Source organism: Pogona vitticeps, chromosome 4 (assembly GCF_051106095.1).
Source record: "Pogona vitticeps strain Pit_001003342236 chromosome 4, PviZW2.1, whole genome shotgun sequence".
Lineage (NCBI taxonomy): Eukaryota > Metazoa > Chordata > Lepidosauria > Squamata > Agamidae > Pogona > Pogona vitticeps.
Genome location: NC_135786.1, coordinates 62,487,008 through 62,507,749, shown reverse-complemented (window position 1 = coordinate 62,507,749; position 20,742 = coordinate 62,487,008). Strand labels below are relative to the sequence as shown.

The 20,742-nt window shown below is 43.3% G+C and overlaps 1 protein-coding gene across 3 annotated transcripts in view; it reads right to left on the bottom strand.

Annotated features, from left to right (window-relative positions):
- ZSWIM5 (zinc finger SWIM-type containing 5) overlaps positions 1 to 20,742 on the bottom strand; it is a 134,675-nt gene that overhangs the window by 9,369 nt on the left and 104,564 nt on the right. For all 3 annotated transcript variants that reach the window (XM_072997558.2, XM_078392842.1, XM_078392841.1), the window contains 5 exons: positions 6,606 to 6,785; positions 5,581 to 5,757; positions 2,408 to 2,554; positions 1,549 to 1,686; positions 430 to 690 (listed from right to left, as the gene is read on the bottom strand). In XM_072997558.2, coding sequence (XP_072853659.2) covers positions 430 to 690; positions 1,549 to 1,686; positions 2,408 to 2,554; positions 5,581 to 5,757; positions 6,606 to 6,785 — 903 coding nt within the window. The remainder of the gene's footprint in view (positions 1 to 429; positions 691 to 1,548; positions 1,687 to 2,407; positions 2,555 to 5,580; positions 5,758 to 6,605; positions 6,786 to 20,742) is intronic.

The window sequence follows — 20,742 nt, the reverse complement described above, 5'->3', positions numbered from 1 at the left end:
AACAACACCTGGAGGCCATTCTCCCCACAACCCCAGCCTCCTGCCTTTTATTAAAATATAAAGAATCTTTTGTGCTTAACTTCTGATGTGCTGGGACAGAACCTCTGCCATTGTTTAATATCATGCATTCTGTACAATTTAATCATGGAACTGCCACCCAACTCCATGCCCCATCTTTACACACAAATAATATATAATGGGACTGATCATATGTAGCAGCCCCTCTTGCTCTATTCAACAGTACTTTCACCACCACCCACACCTACTGGGGTAATTACTGTGACCAAAGGGAATGGGGAAGGTGGTGGGGCTCCATTTTCAGAACACAGAGCTGAATGAAAGAAGTCCAGGCTGTCTGTCTCAAGATAGTGAATGGGCTGAGCTTCAGTTCATCACAAGTGCCAGACAGAGGCACCTCTGTGTCCTCACCTTCGAGCAGCAGGATGCACTGCTTGCGTAGGGTCTGCACCAGCACAGCATCCAGCTCCAGCTCCTGCAGGTGGGCAATGATCTGCTCTTCATTCCGCCACACTTTGTCTTGTGCATAAAGGCCCTCCGGCATCACCCGTTGCTGCCCCATCCCCATCAGGGCCACCTCCAATGCCAGGGACAAGTAGGACTCCCCACTCTCATGGCAACTGTTGGCCACGGGCACATGCTGGTACACGGGTGGTTTGGAGTCACCAGCATCTGATGGAAAAGAGTTGTCATCAGTAGACAAGCATACCTCTCTCGCGCCCTCCTGCCAAGGTTCTCCATGACTGCCCTCCAGAGGTTGGAAAAGTTCCGTTTGGGGACTACAGCTTTCACTGATGATGCTGGATGGGGCATTCTGAGAGAGATTGTACCAAAAAGAAATTTTTCCAAACTGTATTGCTGTTCATCCAGCCTGGCAGCTCACAAGAAAACTGCACAGAGAGATTAGTCAGCTCCCTCCCAGTGATTTCTACCAGGAAGAAGGGTAGTGTAGAGAGACCATATAGAGCTCTGAGTCTTTTAGACTACAGACAGCTTAACAGCAAGGGGCTGTGTTTCCATGATTAAATGTGGGTTTGTGCCCCTTTCACAAAAAGAAGAGGAAGCCAGCCAAGGTAGAACACACAATTCCACAAAGCATGAGTATACTCCAACGTGCTTGGCCAGTGCCAGCTGGAGCTGAAAGGTTGCCTCTTCTGGCCTCTAGAATCAGCCAAGAGACAGGTGTCTTCACCCTCGCCTTCCAATATGGCCATCACGGTAAGAAGGAGTCCAACCTGGTCCCACCTTTTAGCCAAAGAAGATTGCTGCAATACTTGCTCTCTTTCTGCTCCATCCTTCCTCCCTTTGTGCCATGTCTATTAGACAGTAAGCTGGCAAACAGGGCAAGTTTGATCTCTAAAAGTCTGTACAGCATTTAGAAAACTTTAAGCATTTTCTAAGTGTTAAAAACAAGAGGAGGAACCTCAGCAGTAACCTGGGGATGGCCCCAAAACAGATGCAAAGGGGGAAGAGTAAAAACTGTGCTTTATGTTTGGGGACTGGCAATCTGGGATTCTCATATTCTCCTACCTGAAATTTCAAGGCAGTTTTCATCCTCTACTCGACATGCTTCTGTCAAAGTGAGAAATAAGCAGCCAATGGGGTTGAGAGGATGCCCCACCCAGCTTTCCAGATTCGTGATTGTAGTGGCTCCTCTCTGCAGCAGTTCTGGAGTTGGGCAAACAGAACAAGAACAATCCCAGAATGATTACTTCCTTATTTTAAAATATTCTGTATTTTATCTGATTTTTCTGCCATAAGGTGCATCCTCTTTGGCTTCAGTGTTGCACAAAACTGGCAGAAAACTGCAAAACTGAAAATTGCAACACCTCAAGAAATGGGTCTGCCTTTGAGCTGTTGGATGTGTACCCTCTTCCTCCATCATAATAAGACTAGCTGTACCGCTAGGCATGGTGAGCTGGGTAATTTCAGGCCAGATTTTTAGGACACAATAACCCCAATGTTTTGTCTTGTTTTGCAAGACTTCTCCCCATCCTCACCTGCAAAATATGGCGAATGTAATCAGACAAAAGTCAGGATGGTTGCAAAAGCAGACATTCATCATAAAGCTGAAATATGTACGCTGAGTGCCATCAAGTTGCATCAGACCTATGACACCCTAAGAAAGTTTTCAAAGTCTGTGGGACATTTAAGCAGAGGTTTTACCATTGAGTTTCCATGGCCAAGCTGGGATTTGAGCCCATCTCTCATGAGTCCTAATCCATCATTCAGTTCACTATGTCATAGTGGCCCTCACATAGCTGTCAGAAAACTAAATGGTGATGATAATGGCAGTGATGATGACAGGACCTGGAAAAGATCTGGATACCTACTGGTGAACAGCAAACAAACTGTCAAGCCAAACTCACAATCAGAGTCTTGCACGTACCTTTCTTCTGATGTTTGTATATCTCCAGCTGTCTCTGCTGCTGCAGTCTTAAGGTATTGATTATAGCCACAGTTAGACGAAGTGCTTCCTTGGGGTATCCATGGGAACGAAGGGCATCAACACGGGCACAAGCTGTAGGGACATGTTCTGTGGCACAATGCAAACACAACAGACACTTAAGCCCCAAATACAGACAGAAGGGATAGCATTGTCTATATACAAGAATCAGCCCCACAAATACTAGAAGCTTAGGGTTCAACTTATTTTTCTGAATTCTTTGCCTCCTTGCCTGATTCTGTTTTAATACATGAACCTTAAATTTAGTGCCCCACAGCCCTCTTACAATCTTCCGTAAAGGATTACTTTTCCAAAAGCATGACTGAGGGGCTTGCTTACTGTTATTGTTTTCCACAGAAACGAACACACAAATCTAGACCCTCCCACCTGCAGCGTGAAGTGACAAAGGTGCTGTTAGGCTGAATTACATTACTCTGCTCATCGGCTTCAACTCTCAGTCACATCATTCGGCCCGCTATTGCTCTGGTGAAAACAGCAAAGGACCTCTCACTTTCAACTCTTGTGGCTCCATTAAAATGCACTGATCCAACTCACCTTAGCATAAGTCTCAAATATTTCAAAGCTCCTCCTACCTGAGAGCTGATTTAAGTGCACAGGAAGAAGTGGGTAAATTTACTTTTTGCACTATACTGTAAATCCCAGACTTCCCCAGTGACTATGTTGCTTGTGGATTTTTGGAGTTCACTATCTGAAAAAAATAACTTTTCTGAAGCTCTGAGCACAGGTTCTTCCTTGAAAGTACCACTCAGGTGAGAGATTGCAAACAGGTTTACATAGTTTCTCTAGCAAAGGCCTCCCCTTCTTAGAGAAAAGTCCTATGCAAAGGAGATAGGCCTGCATTCTTCTTCCAGACCTGACAGGTTTTCCAAGGGAAAGGGAATATTTGTGTTTGTTTTGCACATCTGCTGCTGGAGATTGGCAAAGATGCCCTCCTGATCCAGGTCCCTTTGGGCATTCACATATAAAGGGCCAAAGTTACAGCTGAATCCCTTCATTCCAATCTCCTTGCCAGGGGAAGATCTACATCCTGCCCTGGACGTTTTATGGACTTTGGCTCGGCTTCTTGAATGCCTCGCTGAAAGGGCTTTTGCACCAAGTGTTATGTTTTGGCTCTTCCTGAAGATTTTATTACCAGAAAACAGCTTGTCTCATGTGCAATACTATTGTTTGGTGCAGAAATTAATCTGTTCCTGCTGGTTGTTCCCCACCTGAAGCCACAGTTACTGTGGAGAGGATTATAACTCTGGTGGAGAAGTCATCAGGAGGAACAGCTGACACACACTGAATGGAAAGCAGCAATGAGCCCTCTCCTCTGCAAATGTCCCTGGCACGAGGAAAGGTAAGAGACAGAAAGTCACTGCAGCGTGACTGTCTGCACAGGAAACATTTTCCGCAAGGTGCCTGAAGGCTTTTAAAACCAGCTTCACTTCTCTTCCTTGTCCTCCTTCAGAGTGCCAGCTGATCTGCCAAAGGCCATATATGAGATCCTAAAGGCAGCCTGTGCACAAATGTCTCTCACACACAAATGGAATCTCCAGTGTTTGCTCCCCATGTGAAGGAAGACTCCTCTCTCCTGCCTCTCTCTCAAATGAAATTGTGGCTGGCCAAACAAAGGCAATTCCACACTTGCTGTCACTTCCCTCCAGGAGGAGCCCCAAGAAAAAGAGAGAAGGAAGCCACATGTCAGAATGATCGTGTGCAGGGTTCATGCCTTTGGCAAGCCTAAGTTTAACAAGTCAGAGAGGATCTGATGTAAACCACTGAAGGTGGAGGAGCCGGATGGAGGAAATGGCCAATATCTTCTGTGGCTGCCAAACAGCTGTGCCACAGGATTCAAAGCATGCCACCCAGGATCCTAGGCATTTTGCCATAGATGCTGGATTACAGTACATGAACTGTGTGCAACCACATCTGATGCAAGGAATAAGTGCACCCATCACCCACTTCCCTTAAAATACTGCTATACTCAGCAGCTCATCCAGTGGGGTCAGCTCTGAGACAGAACACTACCAAGTAGCTGAACCTTCCTATTCTGAACTGCACAGCAATGCCTGTCCAATGCCTGTGATGGTGCTGTAGAATATATGGATTGGGTATTCTGACTGTTTACTGCTTGTCAAAAGAGGTGTGTAGGAAGCAATTACAAAATTGTCTTCTTGTAGCAAGGCACGGGCATAACACTCTGGCAATGACTGACTAAACTCTGTAATCTGAAAGAGTCTGTCCCTGTTTTGGATGACTGAGTGGAGAACGTTCTGCCTTCAAGATGTTTGGGGTGCCTGTTTGCAGAAGCCTCCACCAACGGTAGAGATTGTGAGTGTGGGAGCCCAAAGGTCCCCCATCTGGAGCCCAATTTAACTAGAGGCACTCTGCTGATAATATAGACAAGGTGCATTGTATTCCTTCTCCCTTTATTGTAACTTCCTTTATTGTGGCCACAGATCTTGCGCCTGACATTCTTCTTATCTCATTTCAGTGAATAGTACAGTAATTCTGCTTGTGGTTACTGGGGTCCATGGCCTACTGCCCCAAGATACTATTGCCTGGAATTACTTGCACAGCATGCTGCTTTCCTTATTGAAATGGGGAAATGTTTGAGAGCCTAGACATGCCAAAGAAAAAGACAAACCCTCTGAAAAAAGGAAAATGTTTTTGAGAGTAGCTACAAACTTTTCTATTCTCAAACAGAGGGTTCCTGTCCCGTATGATTTAAAAGAACATGAGAACTATTTGGTGGTATTTCTTTTCCCCTTAACAGATTTTATTTGGAGAGAGAGAGAAAAACCAAGAAATAACCGGTAGGGTTATACACTAAAAATGACATAATCTAAACTCCAATGGTTGAGATAAGGTTGTTGCCCAACAAAAAAATTGTCTTGAAGCATCCACAGTCTCTGTACAGGAAATTACTAGATCTCATGAACTCTCAGGTTTTGGAAGATGAGCAAATGAAGATACTCTTTCCAAAGAAGTGGCTATACATTCAAATGTGAATTATTCTTCTTTTAACACATAGAAACTCCAAATGTGGTACTCACAAGTTTTTTTTAAGGCAAATGCACAGAGCAAGAGCAACAGGAGGAGAAACTGCTTACCCAGCCACAATGGCTGTCCTTGTGAGTTGAAGAGAAGGCCCTCACCTTCCCTTTGGTAAGATGGAGAGATATAGAAGTCGCTGCTGATTATCCGCTGGAGGTGGCTATCCTGCCAATGCAGGTCACAGCCTTCAATGGCACGAGTGAACACTGTACGTCTTGGCCTCACTAAAGAGTCTGTAAAGGAAAGAACACTTGAGTGTCCACATGTACCCTCCCATGACCATCCACATTGACCTGACTAAATTACAATGTTTCTCAGAACGGTCTCACCACTAAAGTCTTGGTGTGCATCACAACTGGCCTAAGGAAACTGTGTTTATGCCGACCAAAGGTTTGAGGATGACAAACTGAACACCAAGAAATACTTCTGAAGCAAGCACAGTAGCAATGCAAATGCAGCAGAACTCTTTCTTTTCCATCCAGCCCACCTATATTTGCCAGTGAGCACAGGTATGGGTCTTTCTCAGTCAAAAACCTCACATCTGGCATTCGGGTGAATTGCATAACTGGGAAAATTTTACTGGATAGTTTTATTAATATTAAAAGACGAACACACAACCAAGTCCAATCAGCCCTGAATATATCACCTCCAGTGACTCAAGCTCAGCAAAAGCAAAGAGAAAGAGAAACAGAGAGAGAGAGAGAGAGAGAGAGGAAGGAGAAACATCCAGAGCTACCCAGGAATGGATAAGCAAAAACCAAAAACAAATCCGAAGAGGGCTAGAGATTCAGACCAGACATACCTTCTGCACTTATTCAAACCATGCTTTGCACACAGCATGAAAGAAGGCAACAAGCTCCTACTGCTACAGCTATCTATTTCCTCACTGTAAATATCATCCAAACACCTCCATAATGAGAGCCTACCATGCAGAGGCAAGAAGAGAGGTAATCTCTTTTCTCAAGAAGCTTTTATTCTTGCACAACTGGGATCTCGTTAAGATGTTTTTCAACAACTTGCTGTACATCCAATAGGGAAAACGTGGCATGACAGAGGACAAAACACTCTTGTTGTAACTTACTTTGCCGGTGACTGGAGCTCTGAGTAAGAGCACTAGTGATGTTGGGAAGTTCGTTGCCATAATTCCCATCCTCCAATGGGCAAACATCCATATCCCCCCATTTCTGGAGCTGTCGCAGCCAGCATGCCTTCTCCTCTAGAGTACAGTGTGGATTCAGCACGACACACACCCACAAGGCCCCTGCAAGGTGAAAATATGCAGAAGGATTTATTCAGTGCTGTCCAAGGCTCCCCCCTTTACATCACTGCTGGCAAAAAACTATAGAAACATCTACAACATGTGGCAGGGAAGTGCAACAGAGCCCTGAGAATGAGGAAAGAAAATAACTAACCAATGAAAACTTTTTCCATAATGAAGGTGAACTTTAAAAACTGAAATGCAGAACAATGACTGTATAGGTATCTGAGATTACCTCTGTCTGCCGGAACTCTGAATGGCACATCAAAGCCTCTGTGAATCCATACCAGCCAACCTGAGAGTCAGAGCCTCCAAACAATAACCTGAATTCTCCCATGTATAATGTTCATGTTTGCACTGCTTTATAAAAGCTCTATCAGAGTAATTTTTGTCTGCCATTGTTCTTCAGTTCATATGCATTCAAAAGCTTTTTTAAAAAATTAAATTCTCAACATTACTCCAGAGAAATCTGAGAGATTTTTGTATCTTTGTTTTGTTTTCTAGTGTCCTGTTGGTAGAATACCACTGTGATCTTAAACAAACAAACAAACAAACAAAATCAGAATAGGTAACTGCAAGGAAGAGATAGATGTGTTTTTTATAAGATAGTACACTTGTGTCTGTAAATTTACACAAAAGAGCTACGGCACAGTTGGAGGAACAGCCATGGCATAAGTATTCCCTCCTTCCAAATTATTAGAGCAGTGAACTCGGGAAATCCCCCAGGAAATTGCTCTTTATCATCATCAATATTACCTGTAAATGGCCACATGTGTTTGTTTCCACTAGAATCAACTCCCTCCTTTGCTTTACAAGATTATTTTAAGGCACCACCTTTTATCATGAAGTCCTTCCAACATTCTGTCCCCAGTATAGCCCTTACAACTGAGCTCTTCAAGTAAATGATGCATCCCTGCTAGTAGATGCCACACTCACCATATAAAGAGGTCCATTCTATACAGTTAATCCCTACAATTGTCAATCTCCATTATCCGGATGAACTAGACAAAATAAGACAACCTTTCATTAATATGAAATAAAATTCCAAGGTAGTGATTAACCAGATTGCAAAAGCCAGATCTATTCCTTAGGTCTGTCTAGACATAATGGGCAAGTCAGAACGCCTTTAACAAATATAGACAATTTCCAGCTAAAGGCTTTAAAATTTTACACATTTGGATGCATTTTGATGTAAAATTTTCTATGTATGTATGCATTCTTCAAACGTATGGGTTTTAGTGTGCACTTTCAAAAACATACATCTTTTTATAAGCGTATATTTCAATAGATAAAGTGCTTTTATCATAATTGTTAGTATGTAGAAACCTTTTGTCTGTGTTGTTTAAAATGTTGTGTACTGTAATATCATTTATCCTAAATTTCATTGAAGCCTTCAGAAAAGCATGATCTCAACATCTGTGTTCTGGTTTTGAGACTACATTCAGGTCTGGAAAGGGTATGTTTTGCCTATTTCAATCAAAACACGATGCAAAACATTTTGTGCTGAACTACACAGGGACTGGTTTTCTCACCCCTCTATAAACCTCTTCTGCTTGCTGCTTGTCCGCAAAAGCAAAAACAGGGACATTGGATGGCCCACGTTCATAGCAGGCGGGATGAACATTGTGAAAGTTTGGGTTACAAAGTCTAGCACTTCTTTGTTTTTAATGCATTATAAAACACCCAGATCTTAAAGAAGAAAAACGGGTTGTCAACTGCCCAGAGTGTGTGTGCACTTAGCGGTACACCAACTGAAATAATAAATGAATATACAAATAAATTATTTCACTGTTTACCTCTGGCCCAGTTTGAAGACATTCAGGCAGACTCTCCTCCATACCTCTAAGGAACAGGCTTGAGAGCACCCAACCACCACTTAAGTGCATCCCGAACCCACAGCACCACGGTACTGTTTGGGGTAGCTCTTGGAATTTCCATTTGGGGGCTAACTACAAATGCAGGACAACCATCTTTCTAAGGGTTTCTTTGTTTCCATCTACTTTTTAAAAAAGTGCTCTACAGATCTAGGCTTTTGAACTCCCCCAGCCAGCAAGTCTTCCTATGGAGTTCAATGGCTTGCAGCAGGGCTGCTTTCCCAAAGCTGCCAGTTGAAAGTGTCAGCTCTTTTGATAAAGAGCTGGGAGAGTGCCTTGATGCTCAGCATAAAGTCATTCATAGATCTGGCTCCTGGGTGGCAGGTTTTAAAGATCTCCTCTGGGTTTATACAAAACAGCTGATCTAAACCTCAGACTGTTGGAAGTGAATGACAGGGGATGAATGGCTTTCTAATTACTCTGTTCCCTCTACATGTTTGTCAGGAAATCTGGTACTAGTTAATGTCAGAAGAAAAACAGGCAGATAATGGGCAACATGGAACTGTGTCAACACAGAGATTCATAGTCCTATTGGTAATTTCTGAAGCACTGATAAGGGTGGGGCCATTCTGCATAATAGATCACTTTGATGATTAATCTGTGTTTATTAATATGTTGCTCATGTATCAAGGTTCTATGTCTCCTATGAGGCTACTGTATTTTCTGCACACTCTAAAGACTCCAATACTCAAGAGTGCAGAGGTTCCTTGTCTCAGACTACAGGTCCCAGAATCCCCCATCAGCACAGCCAGTAGCCATACTGCCTGGGGTGTTCTATGTGTCTATAAAATGAACTTTTCTGAACTCTGAGAATAATTCTGAGAGCATATAACACTTCCCCCAGATGGCTCAGCTGAGTTGTAGAATTAACACAGAAAATATTCGTGAATGTGTGTAAGGAGACCAGGTATGAAGAACATCTCTGTCAAGATGTATCCCTTTCATTCAACATCACCTTACAAATATGCATGCATATTTCTGGACACAAAGCTAGTGTTAATCATTAGTGTCCATGCCCATTCAGTGTGAGGAAAACCGGTTTGGGCACATTAGTTTCCTCTGGGAGACTTTACTGCATACTGTATTCATTTCCGTCTGGTTCCCAATTTTTCTTATTTATTTGTTCTTTTGTTTTATAGGCTGTCTTTCTCCTGTCAAGGGGACTTAAGGCAGCTGACAATATTAAAAGGAATAGAATTAGTTAAATTAATGTACCCATTTGCAGTATGGAGTCATATAAAAAAAAACATGGCTCAGATCTGGAAGCATAGGAACCATAGGTTCTAGTGCAGAATTTGTAGATTATCCAAGACAGCGAATTTTGTGCAACAAACGGTTTAAAAAGTCTGTAACATAATCTATAGAGTACATTACAAAACTGAAATCCACAGATGGATGTCATTTTTATTAGAACCAATTAAAAGTCCATAAAACTATGCAACTATCTAAGTCCTTTTCATCAAGGTAGATGATATAAAAATTGGGAGGGGCAAGGGAGTCTCAAATTTTGCTCAAATTTCTTTTGTGCTCATAATGTCGGGTATAAAAAGTAGTCCCAGGATGGCAATTCCCAGACTGAATGAGTTACTGGTAGGTGTGCATGTATCAGATTACTTCAAGCACACTGGAATGGGAAAGAAATAATGGGTCTCTATTTCTGAGAATACAGGGTTAGCCCTAATTCAGATATAAACCTCTTACCCATCAGACCTCATGCCCAGCATAACATCTGACCAGATTTTGGGATTTTTTGCTTATTTTCCCACTCTGTCGCATAGCTTGATCAGATGGTCTGGAGATTTGTGGAATTACACACTTCGAACAATCGTATCTTGTTCAAATAAAGATATTGCCTGCCTATGAATTTTGGTTTTTCTCTGTTCTCAGGAACCAACATGGCTAACTATGTTAGAATAACTCTATAAAGGTGTCTTAAAGATTTATATAATGCCTACAACAATGACAAGATTAAGAAAGCACATCCCATCAAATGGGTTAGATCCGAAGGTTAACAAGCGTATGTTATGCCACCAAACTCTGATATTAACGTATTTGTTTCAGCTACAGGATCTCCCATGGAACTGAGCCTTAAATACTACACTTGAGTGAGAGGGGAAGTAGATCAGATTACAGTTGCTCACATGTGCTTCCTGGGAAGTCTGCAAATACTAAGAATGTATTTCTAAACTCTTGACTCATAATGACAAACCTGGCATGTGTTCAGTCCCCAGCAGTAACCTACCCAGCCTTTGGCCCACACATATCAGAGCACAAAAAACTGCAAGCCACCCCAAATAATATGTTACATTACCTCTGACACAGAACCAAGTCAATACGTTTTGAAGGAAACAGAAGGAGAACCACTGTGTTCTATGTGCACATTGGCTAGACGCAAAAAGGTACATATTTTCAGGTCTTGAAGCCCCTGAACATTGAGGCCGGACCATTGTTTTGGAGCCTAAAAATGGGAAACTGCCTACCAATATGGACACTGTGCCCAATGCATGCAGGAACTGCTGTGTCCGTGATCTACTGTAAGCTTCCCATGAAATTAATGACAATATCTGACCAGTAACTGACATGGCTTCTTCTTTTTGTTTTATTTTTGTAAAATAAATCATGGGTGCAATATGTCATGTGTTGTTCATCTGAGGTTATATTTACCCAATTTTCAGGCCTGCTAAGGGCCAGATGATTTTTTATTATGTCCTGATATGTGAAACCATAGATTTTACATATCAGGACAAAGAGGGTGTACTTTCTTTTTCACATGACTGTAGGTCTGCCAATTATCAACTACCATGTCTGCATGTATCCTCTGTGGTGTGCTGCTGAATGCATTATTATCTGGGCTAGATGTCCAAACTTTGGCTGATTTTTGAGAACTATTTTAACTCTGGTTTGTATCTAAAGAATTGCTCTTTTCAAAATAACAGGCATATTTTAAATTGAGCACTCCTGAGGAAGTCATGGAATTAAACTAACATGATTCACCCTTGCCTGAGTTTGGATCACTCTGAACATTGCGACGCTCATGCAAGACCTGACAGGTTCATTTTAACCTGGTGTGTTTAAATACATCCTGCCCTGCATATATCACAGAATTATGTGCAACCCAAGTACATCAGCATGGACATATTCCTCATGCTAGCAGTGTTTACGCCCATACACATTTTTAAAACTAAGACATTTCCCCTTTTGGTCTACTTTCTGGTGACTGGATGATACATGAGATAATCTATACTTAAATTTTACCACTTTGCACAAACCACAATCACGAAAATAAGCTTTTCAGCATGGAAGGCTTGTGTGCCACCCAAAAATATTTGTGGGGGCACCTCCCTCTACAGCTACAAGACACTTATACTCCTCAGCAGTGCTCACATAATGGTAACGTCCAGGCTAGTTCAAGTTCATAGATTTAAAGCCCAAGTGATCAATACAGTTATGTCAATATGCCTTCCCAAAGCATATTGAACACATAAAGCTGTCTTACAGCATTGGCAATCCACCAGTACTGCCTATTCTTGTCAAGCAACAATTCACAAAATCCAGCAGAATTCTCTGTGACGTTTCATCAGCTCTTTTTAAACTGATGACAAAACTAAACTTGAGACCTTATACAGTAAATGCCACTGCCTGTGTTTTCAATTGACAAAATCATAGAGCGAAGCAATGCAAAATCTTCCCCCTTCTTCATAATAGTTATCAGTGTATGTATGAATAATATTAATTTCCATAAGACATTACAATTCTAACTCTCAGCACAATCTTCTTTCCTCTTTCAAAACCCTCCTTATTTTATAAACACACCAAGACCAATTAGTGTATTTGAAACCCTTCTAAAATAATGTAACAGGGTGATTACAGATTAATAAAAGGTATACAGTACTCTAATTTTTTTTTCTGTAGACAGTGGCCATCCCTAGTTAGGATTCTACAGAAATTTTTCAGGGGTGACATCATCATCATTGCCATAGCAGACAGTTTATTCACAACACTTGTAATGACAGTTTAGACTTAAGATGTTTCACTGGTACTGAAACATGAGAGTGCCTAGCAGAAATATACCCAATATTGTCCAGAGGTGAAGACAGAGGTGATTGCCATGCCAATGAATTGTAAGTATTTGGTCAATTGAAAATAACAACAACTTAGTTCGTGATTTAGCATTATAAGGAGTCTAAGATTCATGCATTCCCATCTCTTCCTCTTCTTAAGTGGGTTGCACAAACAACAGTTGCCAGTTCAGACAAAATAGCAAACATGGCTGACCAAATATCAGTAAGGACAGAAAGCAACTGCAACAGTTTGAATCTTGTATACAGTATTTAGCATTATACCTGAACCCATCCTATTTTTCTTATATTTGCTCCCCTAATCAATCTGGTCCAGTCTCTAACTGAAAGAAAAGAAAAGAAAATACATAAACAATTTTCAGACAGATTAAGGTCAAGCTGTAGTCCAGCTGTTTTCAATCTTCTCACAATTAGGATCTAATCTCCAGCATTACTGCACGGTGATTAAAGCTTCAAGGATTCCAAGATGACCTGTCTTTCTTGTGTTTCAGCTGGCAATGTCCACCTGAGCCCTTTCACATTTAGAAATGTCTGTTTTACCAAGAATAAAAGCAGCTCTCTTCCTTCTCTCAAATCTCTTCCCAAATTACAAGATACCTACTGTACATGATGAGTCTGATGTGGTATAATTTGGCTCAAACACACAAACAGGCATATTTTAAGGTGTCCATTTCTTTTCTTGCCACAAAGATCAATATGCGTATAAGCTGGGGTGGGAGACATATGGCTCCCCAGGACCTCTACCTGCCCCCAAAAACCTGTTTCAAGCTTTTAGGTGGGAAATTTTACTTAGAAAGTTACTTTGTACCCTCTACGGCAGTGGTAGCAAACCTTTTAGGGCCCGAGTACCCAAACTGGGGGGGGGGGGGAATGTTGCAGCACGCCGCTGTGTGCTCCAGCGGTGGCAGAACCTGAAGTGGTGACAGAAGGGGGAATCCCCGGCACAGAGGTGCCTCAAGACCCCACTCCAGATTCGCCGCCAGTGCCAGCTGTGGCCACCTCCTGCGGTTTGGCTGCGGGGAGGGGTAGCGATCTGGCGATTTATGGCTCGCGTGCCCACAAAAAGGGCTCTGCGTGACAGCTGTGGCACGCATGCCATTGGTTTGCCATCGCTGCTCTAGGGGCTGTGTGTGGAAATTCTGGCATGACTTCAGAGGCTCCCGGCACCTCTGTGTGATTTATGTGTGAACATATGTGATTTGTTGTTGTTTAAATCTTTTAAAAACATTACTTTTTGGCTAGTAGAAGATGTAAGGGGACTTTTTCAATTTTTTTAAAGGGTTTAAAAACCTTGTTTAATGAAACTCGTTTCTAGTTAACAAACCCAAAAAAAAATGCTACACGCAGCATGTCCAGCCCTCTTGAGAATGTGGACCCTTGACTGCTCACAAATCTGAAAAATGTCCCTCAGCCAAGCCAAGATCGCCCACCTGAATGTAGGACCTTTTGAGAGTGAAGCTTTCTAAGTTGGTGCCTCCACAGCATAGCAAAGGCTGGAGAAGCCTTGTTGAAAGACAATAGTTTTAAATCTATTTATAAATATTGATTTGGTGTTACATGTCCTCCCTTCTCATGCTCATTTTTGCCAAATTCTTTTTCACAAATATTTTCTTTATTAAAAATTTTTATTAGTTGGTTTTTAAAGAAATAAGTAAAATGTTAAAGTTAAATTTAGGAATATGTCCCAAAATAGCACTTTTATCAATATTTGAGAGAGACCAATGAAACTGGACAATGAAAGAACTGATCACAAATCTAGTAAAGGATTCCCCTTGACATTTAGTCCAGTCGTGTCCGACTCTAGGGTGTAGTGCTCATCCCCGTCTCCAAGCCATAGAGCCAGCCTTTGTCCGTAGACAGTTTCCGTGGTCATGTGGCCAGCATGACTAGATACAGAACGCCGATACCTTCCCACTGTCGTGGTACCTATTTATTCGCATTTTTACATGCTTTCGAACTGCTAGGTTGGCAGGAGCTGGGACAAGTGATGGGAGCTCACTCCGTTGCATGGATTCGATCTTACGACTGCAGGTCTTCTGACCTTGCAGCACAGAGACTTCTGCGGTTTAACCTACAGCGCCACCACGTCCCACGAATCTAGTAACAGTGGCTAAATTAATAACAGCAAAGAACTGAAAAGTTAAGTGTGATCTCCAGTTAAAGGAATGGTATAAAGAAGTGAATGAAGAAGTGTGGAATATAGCTATTCATGATAAATTGACATGTAATATTAAAGTAAGAAAAGGAATGTCAAATAAGAACGTGTTCAGAGATATATGGGAAGAATTTACTGATTTTGCATTAGTAAAAGGGAAGGATTTTGTGCCTTCACAAGAGTCAATTTTTTTTGAAGGGGCACAGGGCTTCATAAAAGGAAGAAAATAACAGTATCTCCATTGGTCCCGGTGGGGAGGAGAGCATGTTAAGTGTATATGTAGATTTTCTTCAATTTTATTTTTTCAGTAGAATAGTTCTTTTCATAAATGCTCATGGATGAGATGTGCTAAAGACCTTGGGCATAACTGTATGTCACAGTTTGCTCAGAAGTTGTGTTCCAGGAATGTGATTCAGAAGACCAGTTTAAATTCAGAAGACCAGTCACAAAACAAAGCCAGATAGTCTGCAAATTTTGAGAAGTGGGAAAATTCCTACTGTGATAATCATGTCTTACACATTTTGAGGAATCCCCCTCTTTTAATGGTGGTTTATCTGTAACATAGAATTTGACCCTCAGAACCAAGTTGTGGAAAGAAGAAAAGGAGTTTGGATTCATATACCCCTGATTCATGGGCTGCAGTTCTTGTCTGCTTAATCCTTTTGCCCCCTCTCTCCCTCTATGTTCACCTGTCCTCACTATTCTTTTCAAAAACATGCACATAGAAAGAGCTGCATTCATACTGAAGTTGCATCTGGTATTCCTCTAAACAGAGATGCCCAGACCTACTGGGATCTGCCACACAGTTACACTAAGCTGCCACCAACCATTCCCTCTAAGAAGTCACACAGACCAGGGATGGATTTTTAAACAATAAAAAGAATAAGGTTTATTTTAAATACACACAGGGAAAAATAAACAATCAGGTGAATAAAATAAAGTAACGTGGCTTATTCTCACTCATACAAGCATACAGTTTGGTTCACCCAGAACCCTTACTTGAAGCACAGACCCTGAACCTATCAGTTCTGGCTAACCAACAGACACCTGAACCTATCAGGTTGGTACTCTGACACACAGTAGTACCCTGTCTGACACACAGACTCCCACAACAGCTTCTTCTTCCCAGCTGCTGCTTCGTCACAACCCAGTGTCTCTCAGCATCCTACTCTCACCACACAGGCATCACATATTTATACAGTACAGCCCCTCCTCCTGATGTCCCGCCTTCCACTCCCCATAGGATGGAACTTTCCCTCCAAACCCATGACAGACAGGTAACATCAGTGCTGTATGTAACACCTCCCCTCTTTATAAGTTGTTTTGTAGGGGGAAAGCTAAGGTGCTTTTCACCAAAAAACAACCTTGATAAAATACACAACAACAGTTATACATACCATATTATACTTACTCATACTTACATTCTAAGTTAAACCATAGCAAATAGGCATTTAAACATTTTCCATATACATTACATCAATTTACCTTTATTCATACAAACCAAATTCAGAAAAACAGGTACATTTAACTTTTGTCATCATTATATACACATAGTCCATGTTCTTTCGCCGTCTTCAATCTTCAGGTCTTCTTGATAAGGCGTCAGCAACACAGTTCACTGACCCTCTGACCACCTTCACTTCAAAGTCATAGTCCTGTAGGTTTAAAGCCCACCTCATAAGTTTGCTATTGTGGGTTTTCATTGTCTTTAACCATTGCAATGGTGAATGGTCAGTACACAGAATAAAATGTCTTCCCCAGATGTAAGGCTTGGCCTTCTGGATCGCGTAGACTATGGCCAAACACTCCTTCTCCACGGTTGCCAAATGTCTCTCACCTTTTTGAAGTTTCCTACTCAGGTAGGACACTGGATGCTGGTCACCATTCTCATCCTCCTGGCACAGAACTGCTCCTACCCCGCTGTTAGACGCATCGGTGTAGATGATGAACTCCCTGTCGAAGTCTGGAGCACGCAGGACAGGATAGTTGATTAACGCCTCCTTCAACCTCTGGAACGCCGCCTCACAGTCACTGGTCCACGGGATGCGGTCATCAGCCTTCTTCCTCGTCAGATCGGTCAGCGGAGCCGCAATCTCGCTAAACCTCGGGATGAACTTTCGGTAGTAGCCCACCAACCCAAGAAATGATTTGACTTTTTTCTTGGTGTTGGGTCTAGGCCAATCACGAACAGCTTCTATTTTGGCCTCCAGGGGTTTTATCATTCCTCCCCCTACCATGTGACCCAAGTATTTTATCTCTGGGCTACCCAGCTGACACTTGCTGGCCTTTACCGTTAGCCCTGCTGCACTTAACCTCTGCAGCACTAACTCCAGGTGTATCAGGTGATCTTCCCAGGTATTACTGAAGATCCCTATGTCGTCAATGTAGGCCACTGTAAAGTCACTGAGCCCTGCCAAGGTCTGGTCCATCAGCCTTTGGAATGTGGCTGGTGCATTCCTGAGACCAAAGCTCAGGACTCGAAACTCATAGAGACCAAAAGGGCTGCAAAAAGCAGTCTTTTCTTGATCCCTGGGATCAATTCTTAATTGCCAATATCCCTTTACCAGGTCCAATGATGAGATGAACCGACAACCCCCTATGGTTTCAATCAGGTTGTCTAGCCTGGGCATTGGGTAGGCATCAGGAGTGGTTACACGGTTTAATTTCCTGTAATCGACACAAAACCTAATGCTCCCATCAGGCTTGTCCACAAGGACTATCGGAGAGGACCAAGGACTAGAAGAGGGGACGATTATGTTCTCCCTCAGCATCTCGTCCAGCTCCTTCCGCACCTTGTCCCTATAGGGTCCCGTTACTCGGTATGGGGATACTGCCTGCGGGGGTGCATCCCCTGTGTGGATCCGATGCATCACTCCCTTCACTATCCCCGGCTTGTTGGAAAACACCTGTTGATATTTACTAAGCAGCATTTTTAGTTCTTGCTGCTGGTCTTGGGTGAGTGCAGGACTGATCTTTACCTCCTCTGGGTTGTATTTTACTTCCCCTCTACCCTCCCAGAAGGGTAATTCAGCTTCCTCACTCTCAGCTGCTTTTATCGCGAATAAAACCCTCTGTTCCCCTCTGTAGTAGGGTTTTAGGGCATTCACATGAACCACCCTCCTTGCTTGGTTCTCCTCCTGCTCTATTAGGTAGTTCAGGTCTGACATCTTGGAAATGACCCTATATGGTCCTGCCCATTTGAGCTGCAGTTTATTCTCTCTGCAGGGCCTAAGCCAAAGCACTTCCTCCCCTGGGTCAAAGTGCCTCTCTCTAGCTTTGGGGTCATACCATGTTTTCTGTCTGACCTTCTGAGCTTGCAGGTTTTCTGCTGCCAGCTCTAGATTTCTCCTTAGGTCATTCATCAAGGTGTCTATGTATGTCACAACGTCTTGTGGGTCATCCTGGGTGATCTGCTCCCAATTTTGTTTGATCAAATCAAGGGGCCCTTTCACCCCTAAGTGTGCAGCAGACATGTCAGAGTGACCCCTTTGTAAGATCATGGGGCGATACTTTTCAGGTACCACCAGCTGACTTCTGATCCCATCTCCCCCTTTTGAGATATTCCTCAGGGTTTCTCTATATAAAATCCCCTTTTTCTCCAGAAATCTCACTGGGGTTTCAGGTGTTAGCTGGGCGTCAGTCACCTGTTCAAAACACTTTTGGAGAGTGGCGTCTGCCTTTTGCTCCTGTCCAAATCTGCTGTCTGTGGTTAAGGTTTCCACCACAGCTTCTGAACTCCCCTCTGCTTCCGTCTCTGGCTCATCATTACCCCCCTGAACTGTCTCCGTGGTGGCTTGTGAACGTGTAATCACTAGCACCCGTTTCACATGTTCAGCCAGGTCATTTCCCACGAGCACGGCTGCTGGCAGAGTCGATAAAATTGCTAGCCGCCAAACTCCCCTCCAGCCTTGAAAGTTGACAGGTACCTCCGCGACTGGCAGTGAGATTATCTGCCCCTCAATCCCTGCCACCTTCATGCTCTCATTTGGGATTATATACTCCCTAGGGATGATATCTGGATGGCACAGGGTTACCTGGGAACAAGTGTCCCGCAGCCCCCTATACTGACGGTCAAGTATTCCTACGTCCACCCCGGCTGTCTCAAACAACTGAGAATCTGTTTTTATCAGCAAGCAGCGCTTTACCTCCACAAGAGGACCATTTTCCTCAGCCTGATCAGCAGAGGTAGCTGTTCCAGACTGAGTAGCCATGGCAACAGGCTCCCTCAGTGACACTGAGCCTTGCTCTTTCTGGACACAGAACACAGCTTTTGGCTTGGTCCCACTAGAATTCTGAGGCACCATTCCTTTTAGCTGCTTTAATTTCTCACACTCTGAGATTAGATGACCCTTTCCCTGACAGAAATAGCATTTCCTGGTGTATTTTGATTCTCTCTCATCTTGTTTTGGTTTTCCCTCCAAAATCTGAGGTCTTGGTTTCATGTCTGAGGGCTTCCCTTCACCATGGGCCCCTCCCCCTTGCTGGCTTTTCCCTGGTCCCTGAGAGTACTTGCTGTAGGTTTCTTTGGGTTTACCTACAGATTTCCCCTCACCCAAGGGCTTTCTTATTTGGGAAATAAAATCTGCGATCTCTGCGGCTGCTGCCACAGACTTCGGTTTCCTTTCCCTCACCTGGAATTTCAATTCCCCATGCAGGACTGAATAGAACTGTTCCAGCGCTATCAAATCTTTAAGCTGCTCATAGGTCTCTGTTCCCTCCTGCGATAGCCATTTCTCAAGCAGCCTCACCAATTGGGCCCCCACTTGGGTAAAAGTCTGTTCTGGTTTCTTGGTGAGGGACCTGAACCTTTGTCTCAGCTGCTCCGCATTAATCCCATGTCTGGCAAACACCAGTTTTTTAAACTCTGCGAAATCTTTCATCAGTTCCTCAGGCATCTCGGCATAAACCTCAGCCAGGCTACCACTGATTAAAGATCGCATGATGGTCATCTTCTCAGTTTCCCTCACTGAGAAGTCCACAAACGCTCTTTCCACTAAGGAAAAGAACACCTCAGGACAATCTCCCTTGTGGTACACAGGGAATTTCTTCAGGTCAGCTTTAGACAGTTGGCCTCCCTCAGAATCCCTATTATTATTATTGTTCTGGTTCATCAGTTCCAGTTTTCTTAATTCAAACGCCATTTTCTCTCTCTCCAATCTTTCCTCCCTCTCCATTCTCTCTCTCTCTAATTCAAATTGCCGCTGTTTCTCTCTTTCCCTTTCCTCCATTTCCCTCACCCTCAGTTCATGCTGTTGGGCTATGAGTATTTTTCTAAGTTCTGGGTTCTGCTCTCCTGTGCTGTCACCCTGCACTGAGCCAAATTCATCCTCAGAACCTTGGTCAATCTGGGGGTCTTTCACTTCACTCATGTCTGCTACTTGGCTTCGAGTCAAGGGCATAACCCCCCCTCAGAACAGGCTGCTTTAAAAAGTCAAGCCTCAAAATAAAACGACCACTTTTTTCCTTTTTGCCTCAGACCCAGCTCTCCCTAGAGATTGCTGCTGTTCTTCAGCACTAACTTGCAACAGTATCGAGTCAGAGCCTACCCCCCTCTGCTGGGCCTCTCAGCTGGCAAGCTAGCTCACTGTTACTACGCAGTTTTGCCTCAGCTTTTTCCCGCCAAAACTAGGCTACCTCAGAGCACCTTAATCTAAGTCTCCCCAGTTGGCACGTTCTTCTACTAGCGCACCTCCCCGTGAGGTACACCTAGAAGATTACCTACGCGCCTCAGACTGTCCCTGACTAGATCCCCCTTGCTCTGGGCACACTTGCCAAGGCTTTGCTGGACTGCTGGACAACTGGACCAGTCGTATCCCACACGCTGGACACCAATCAATGTGACAAACCCAGAC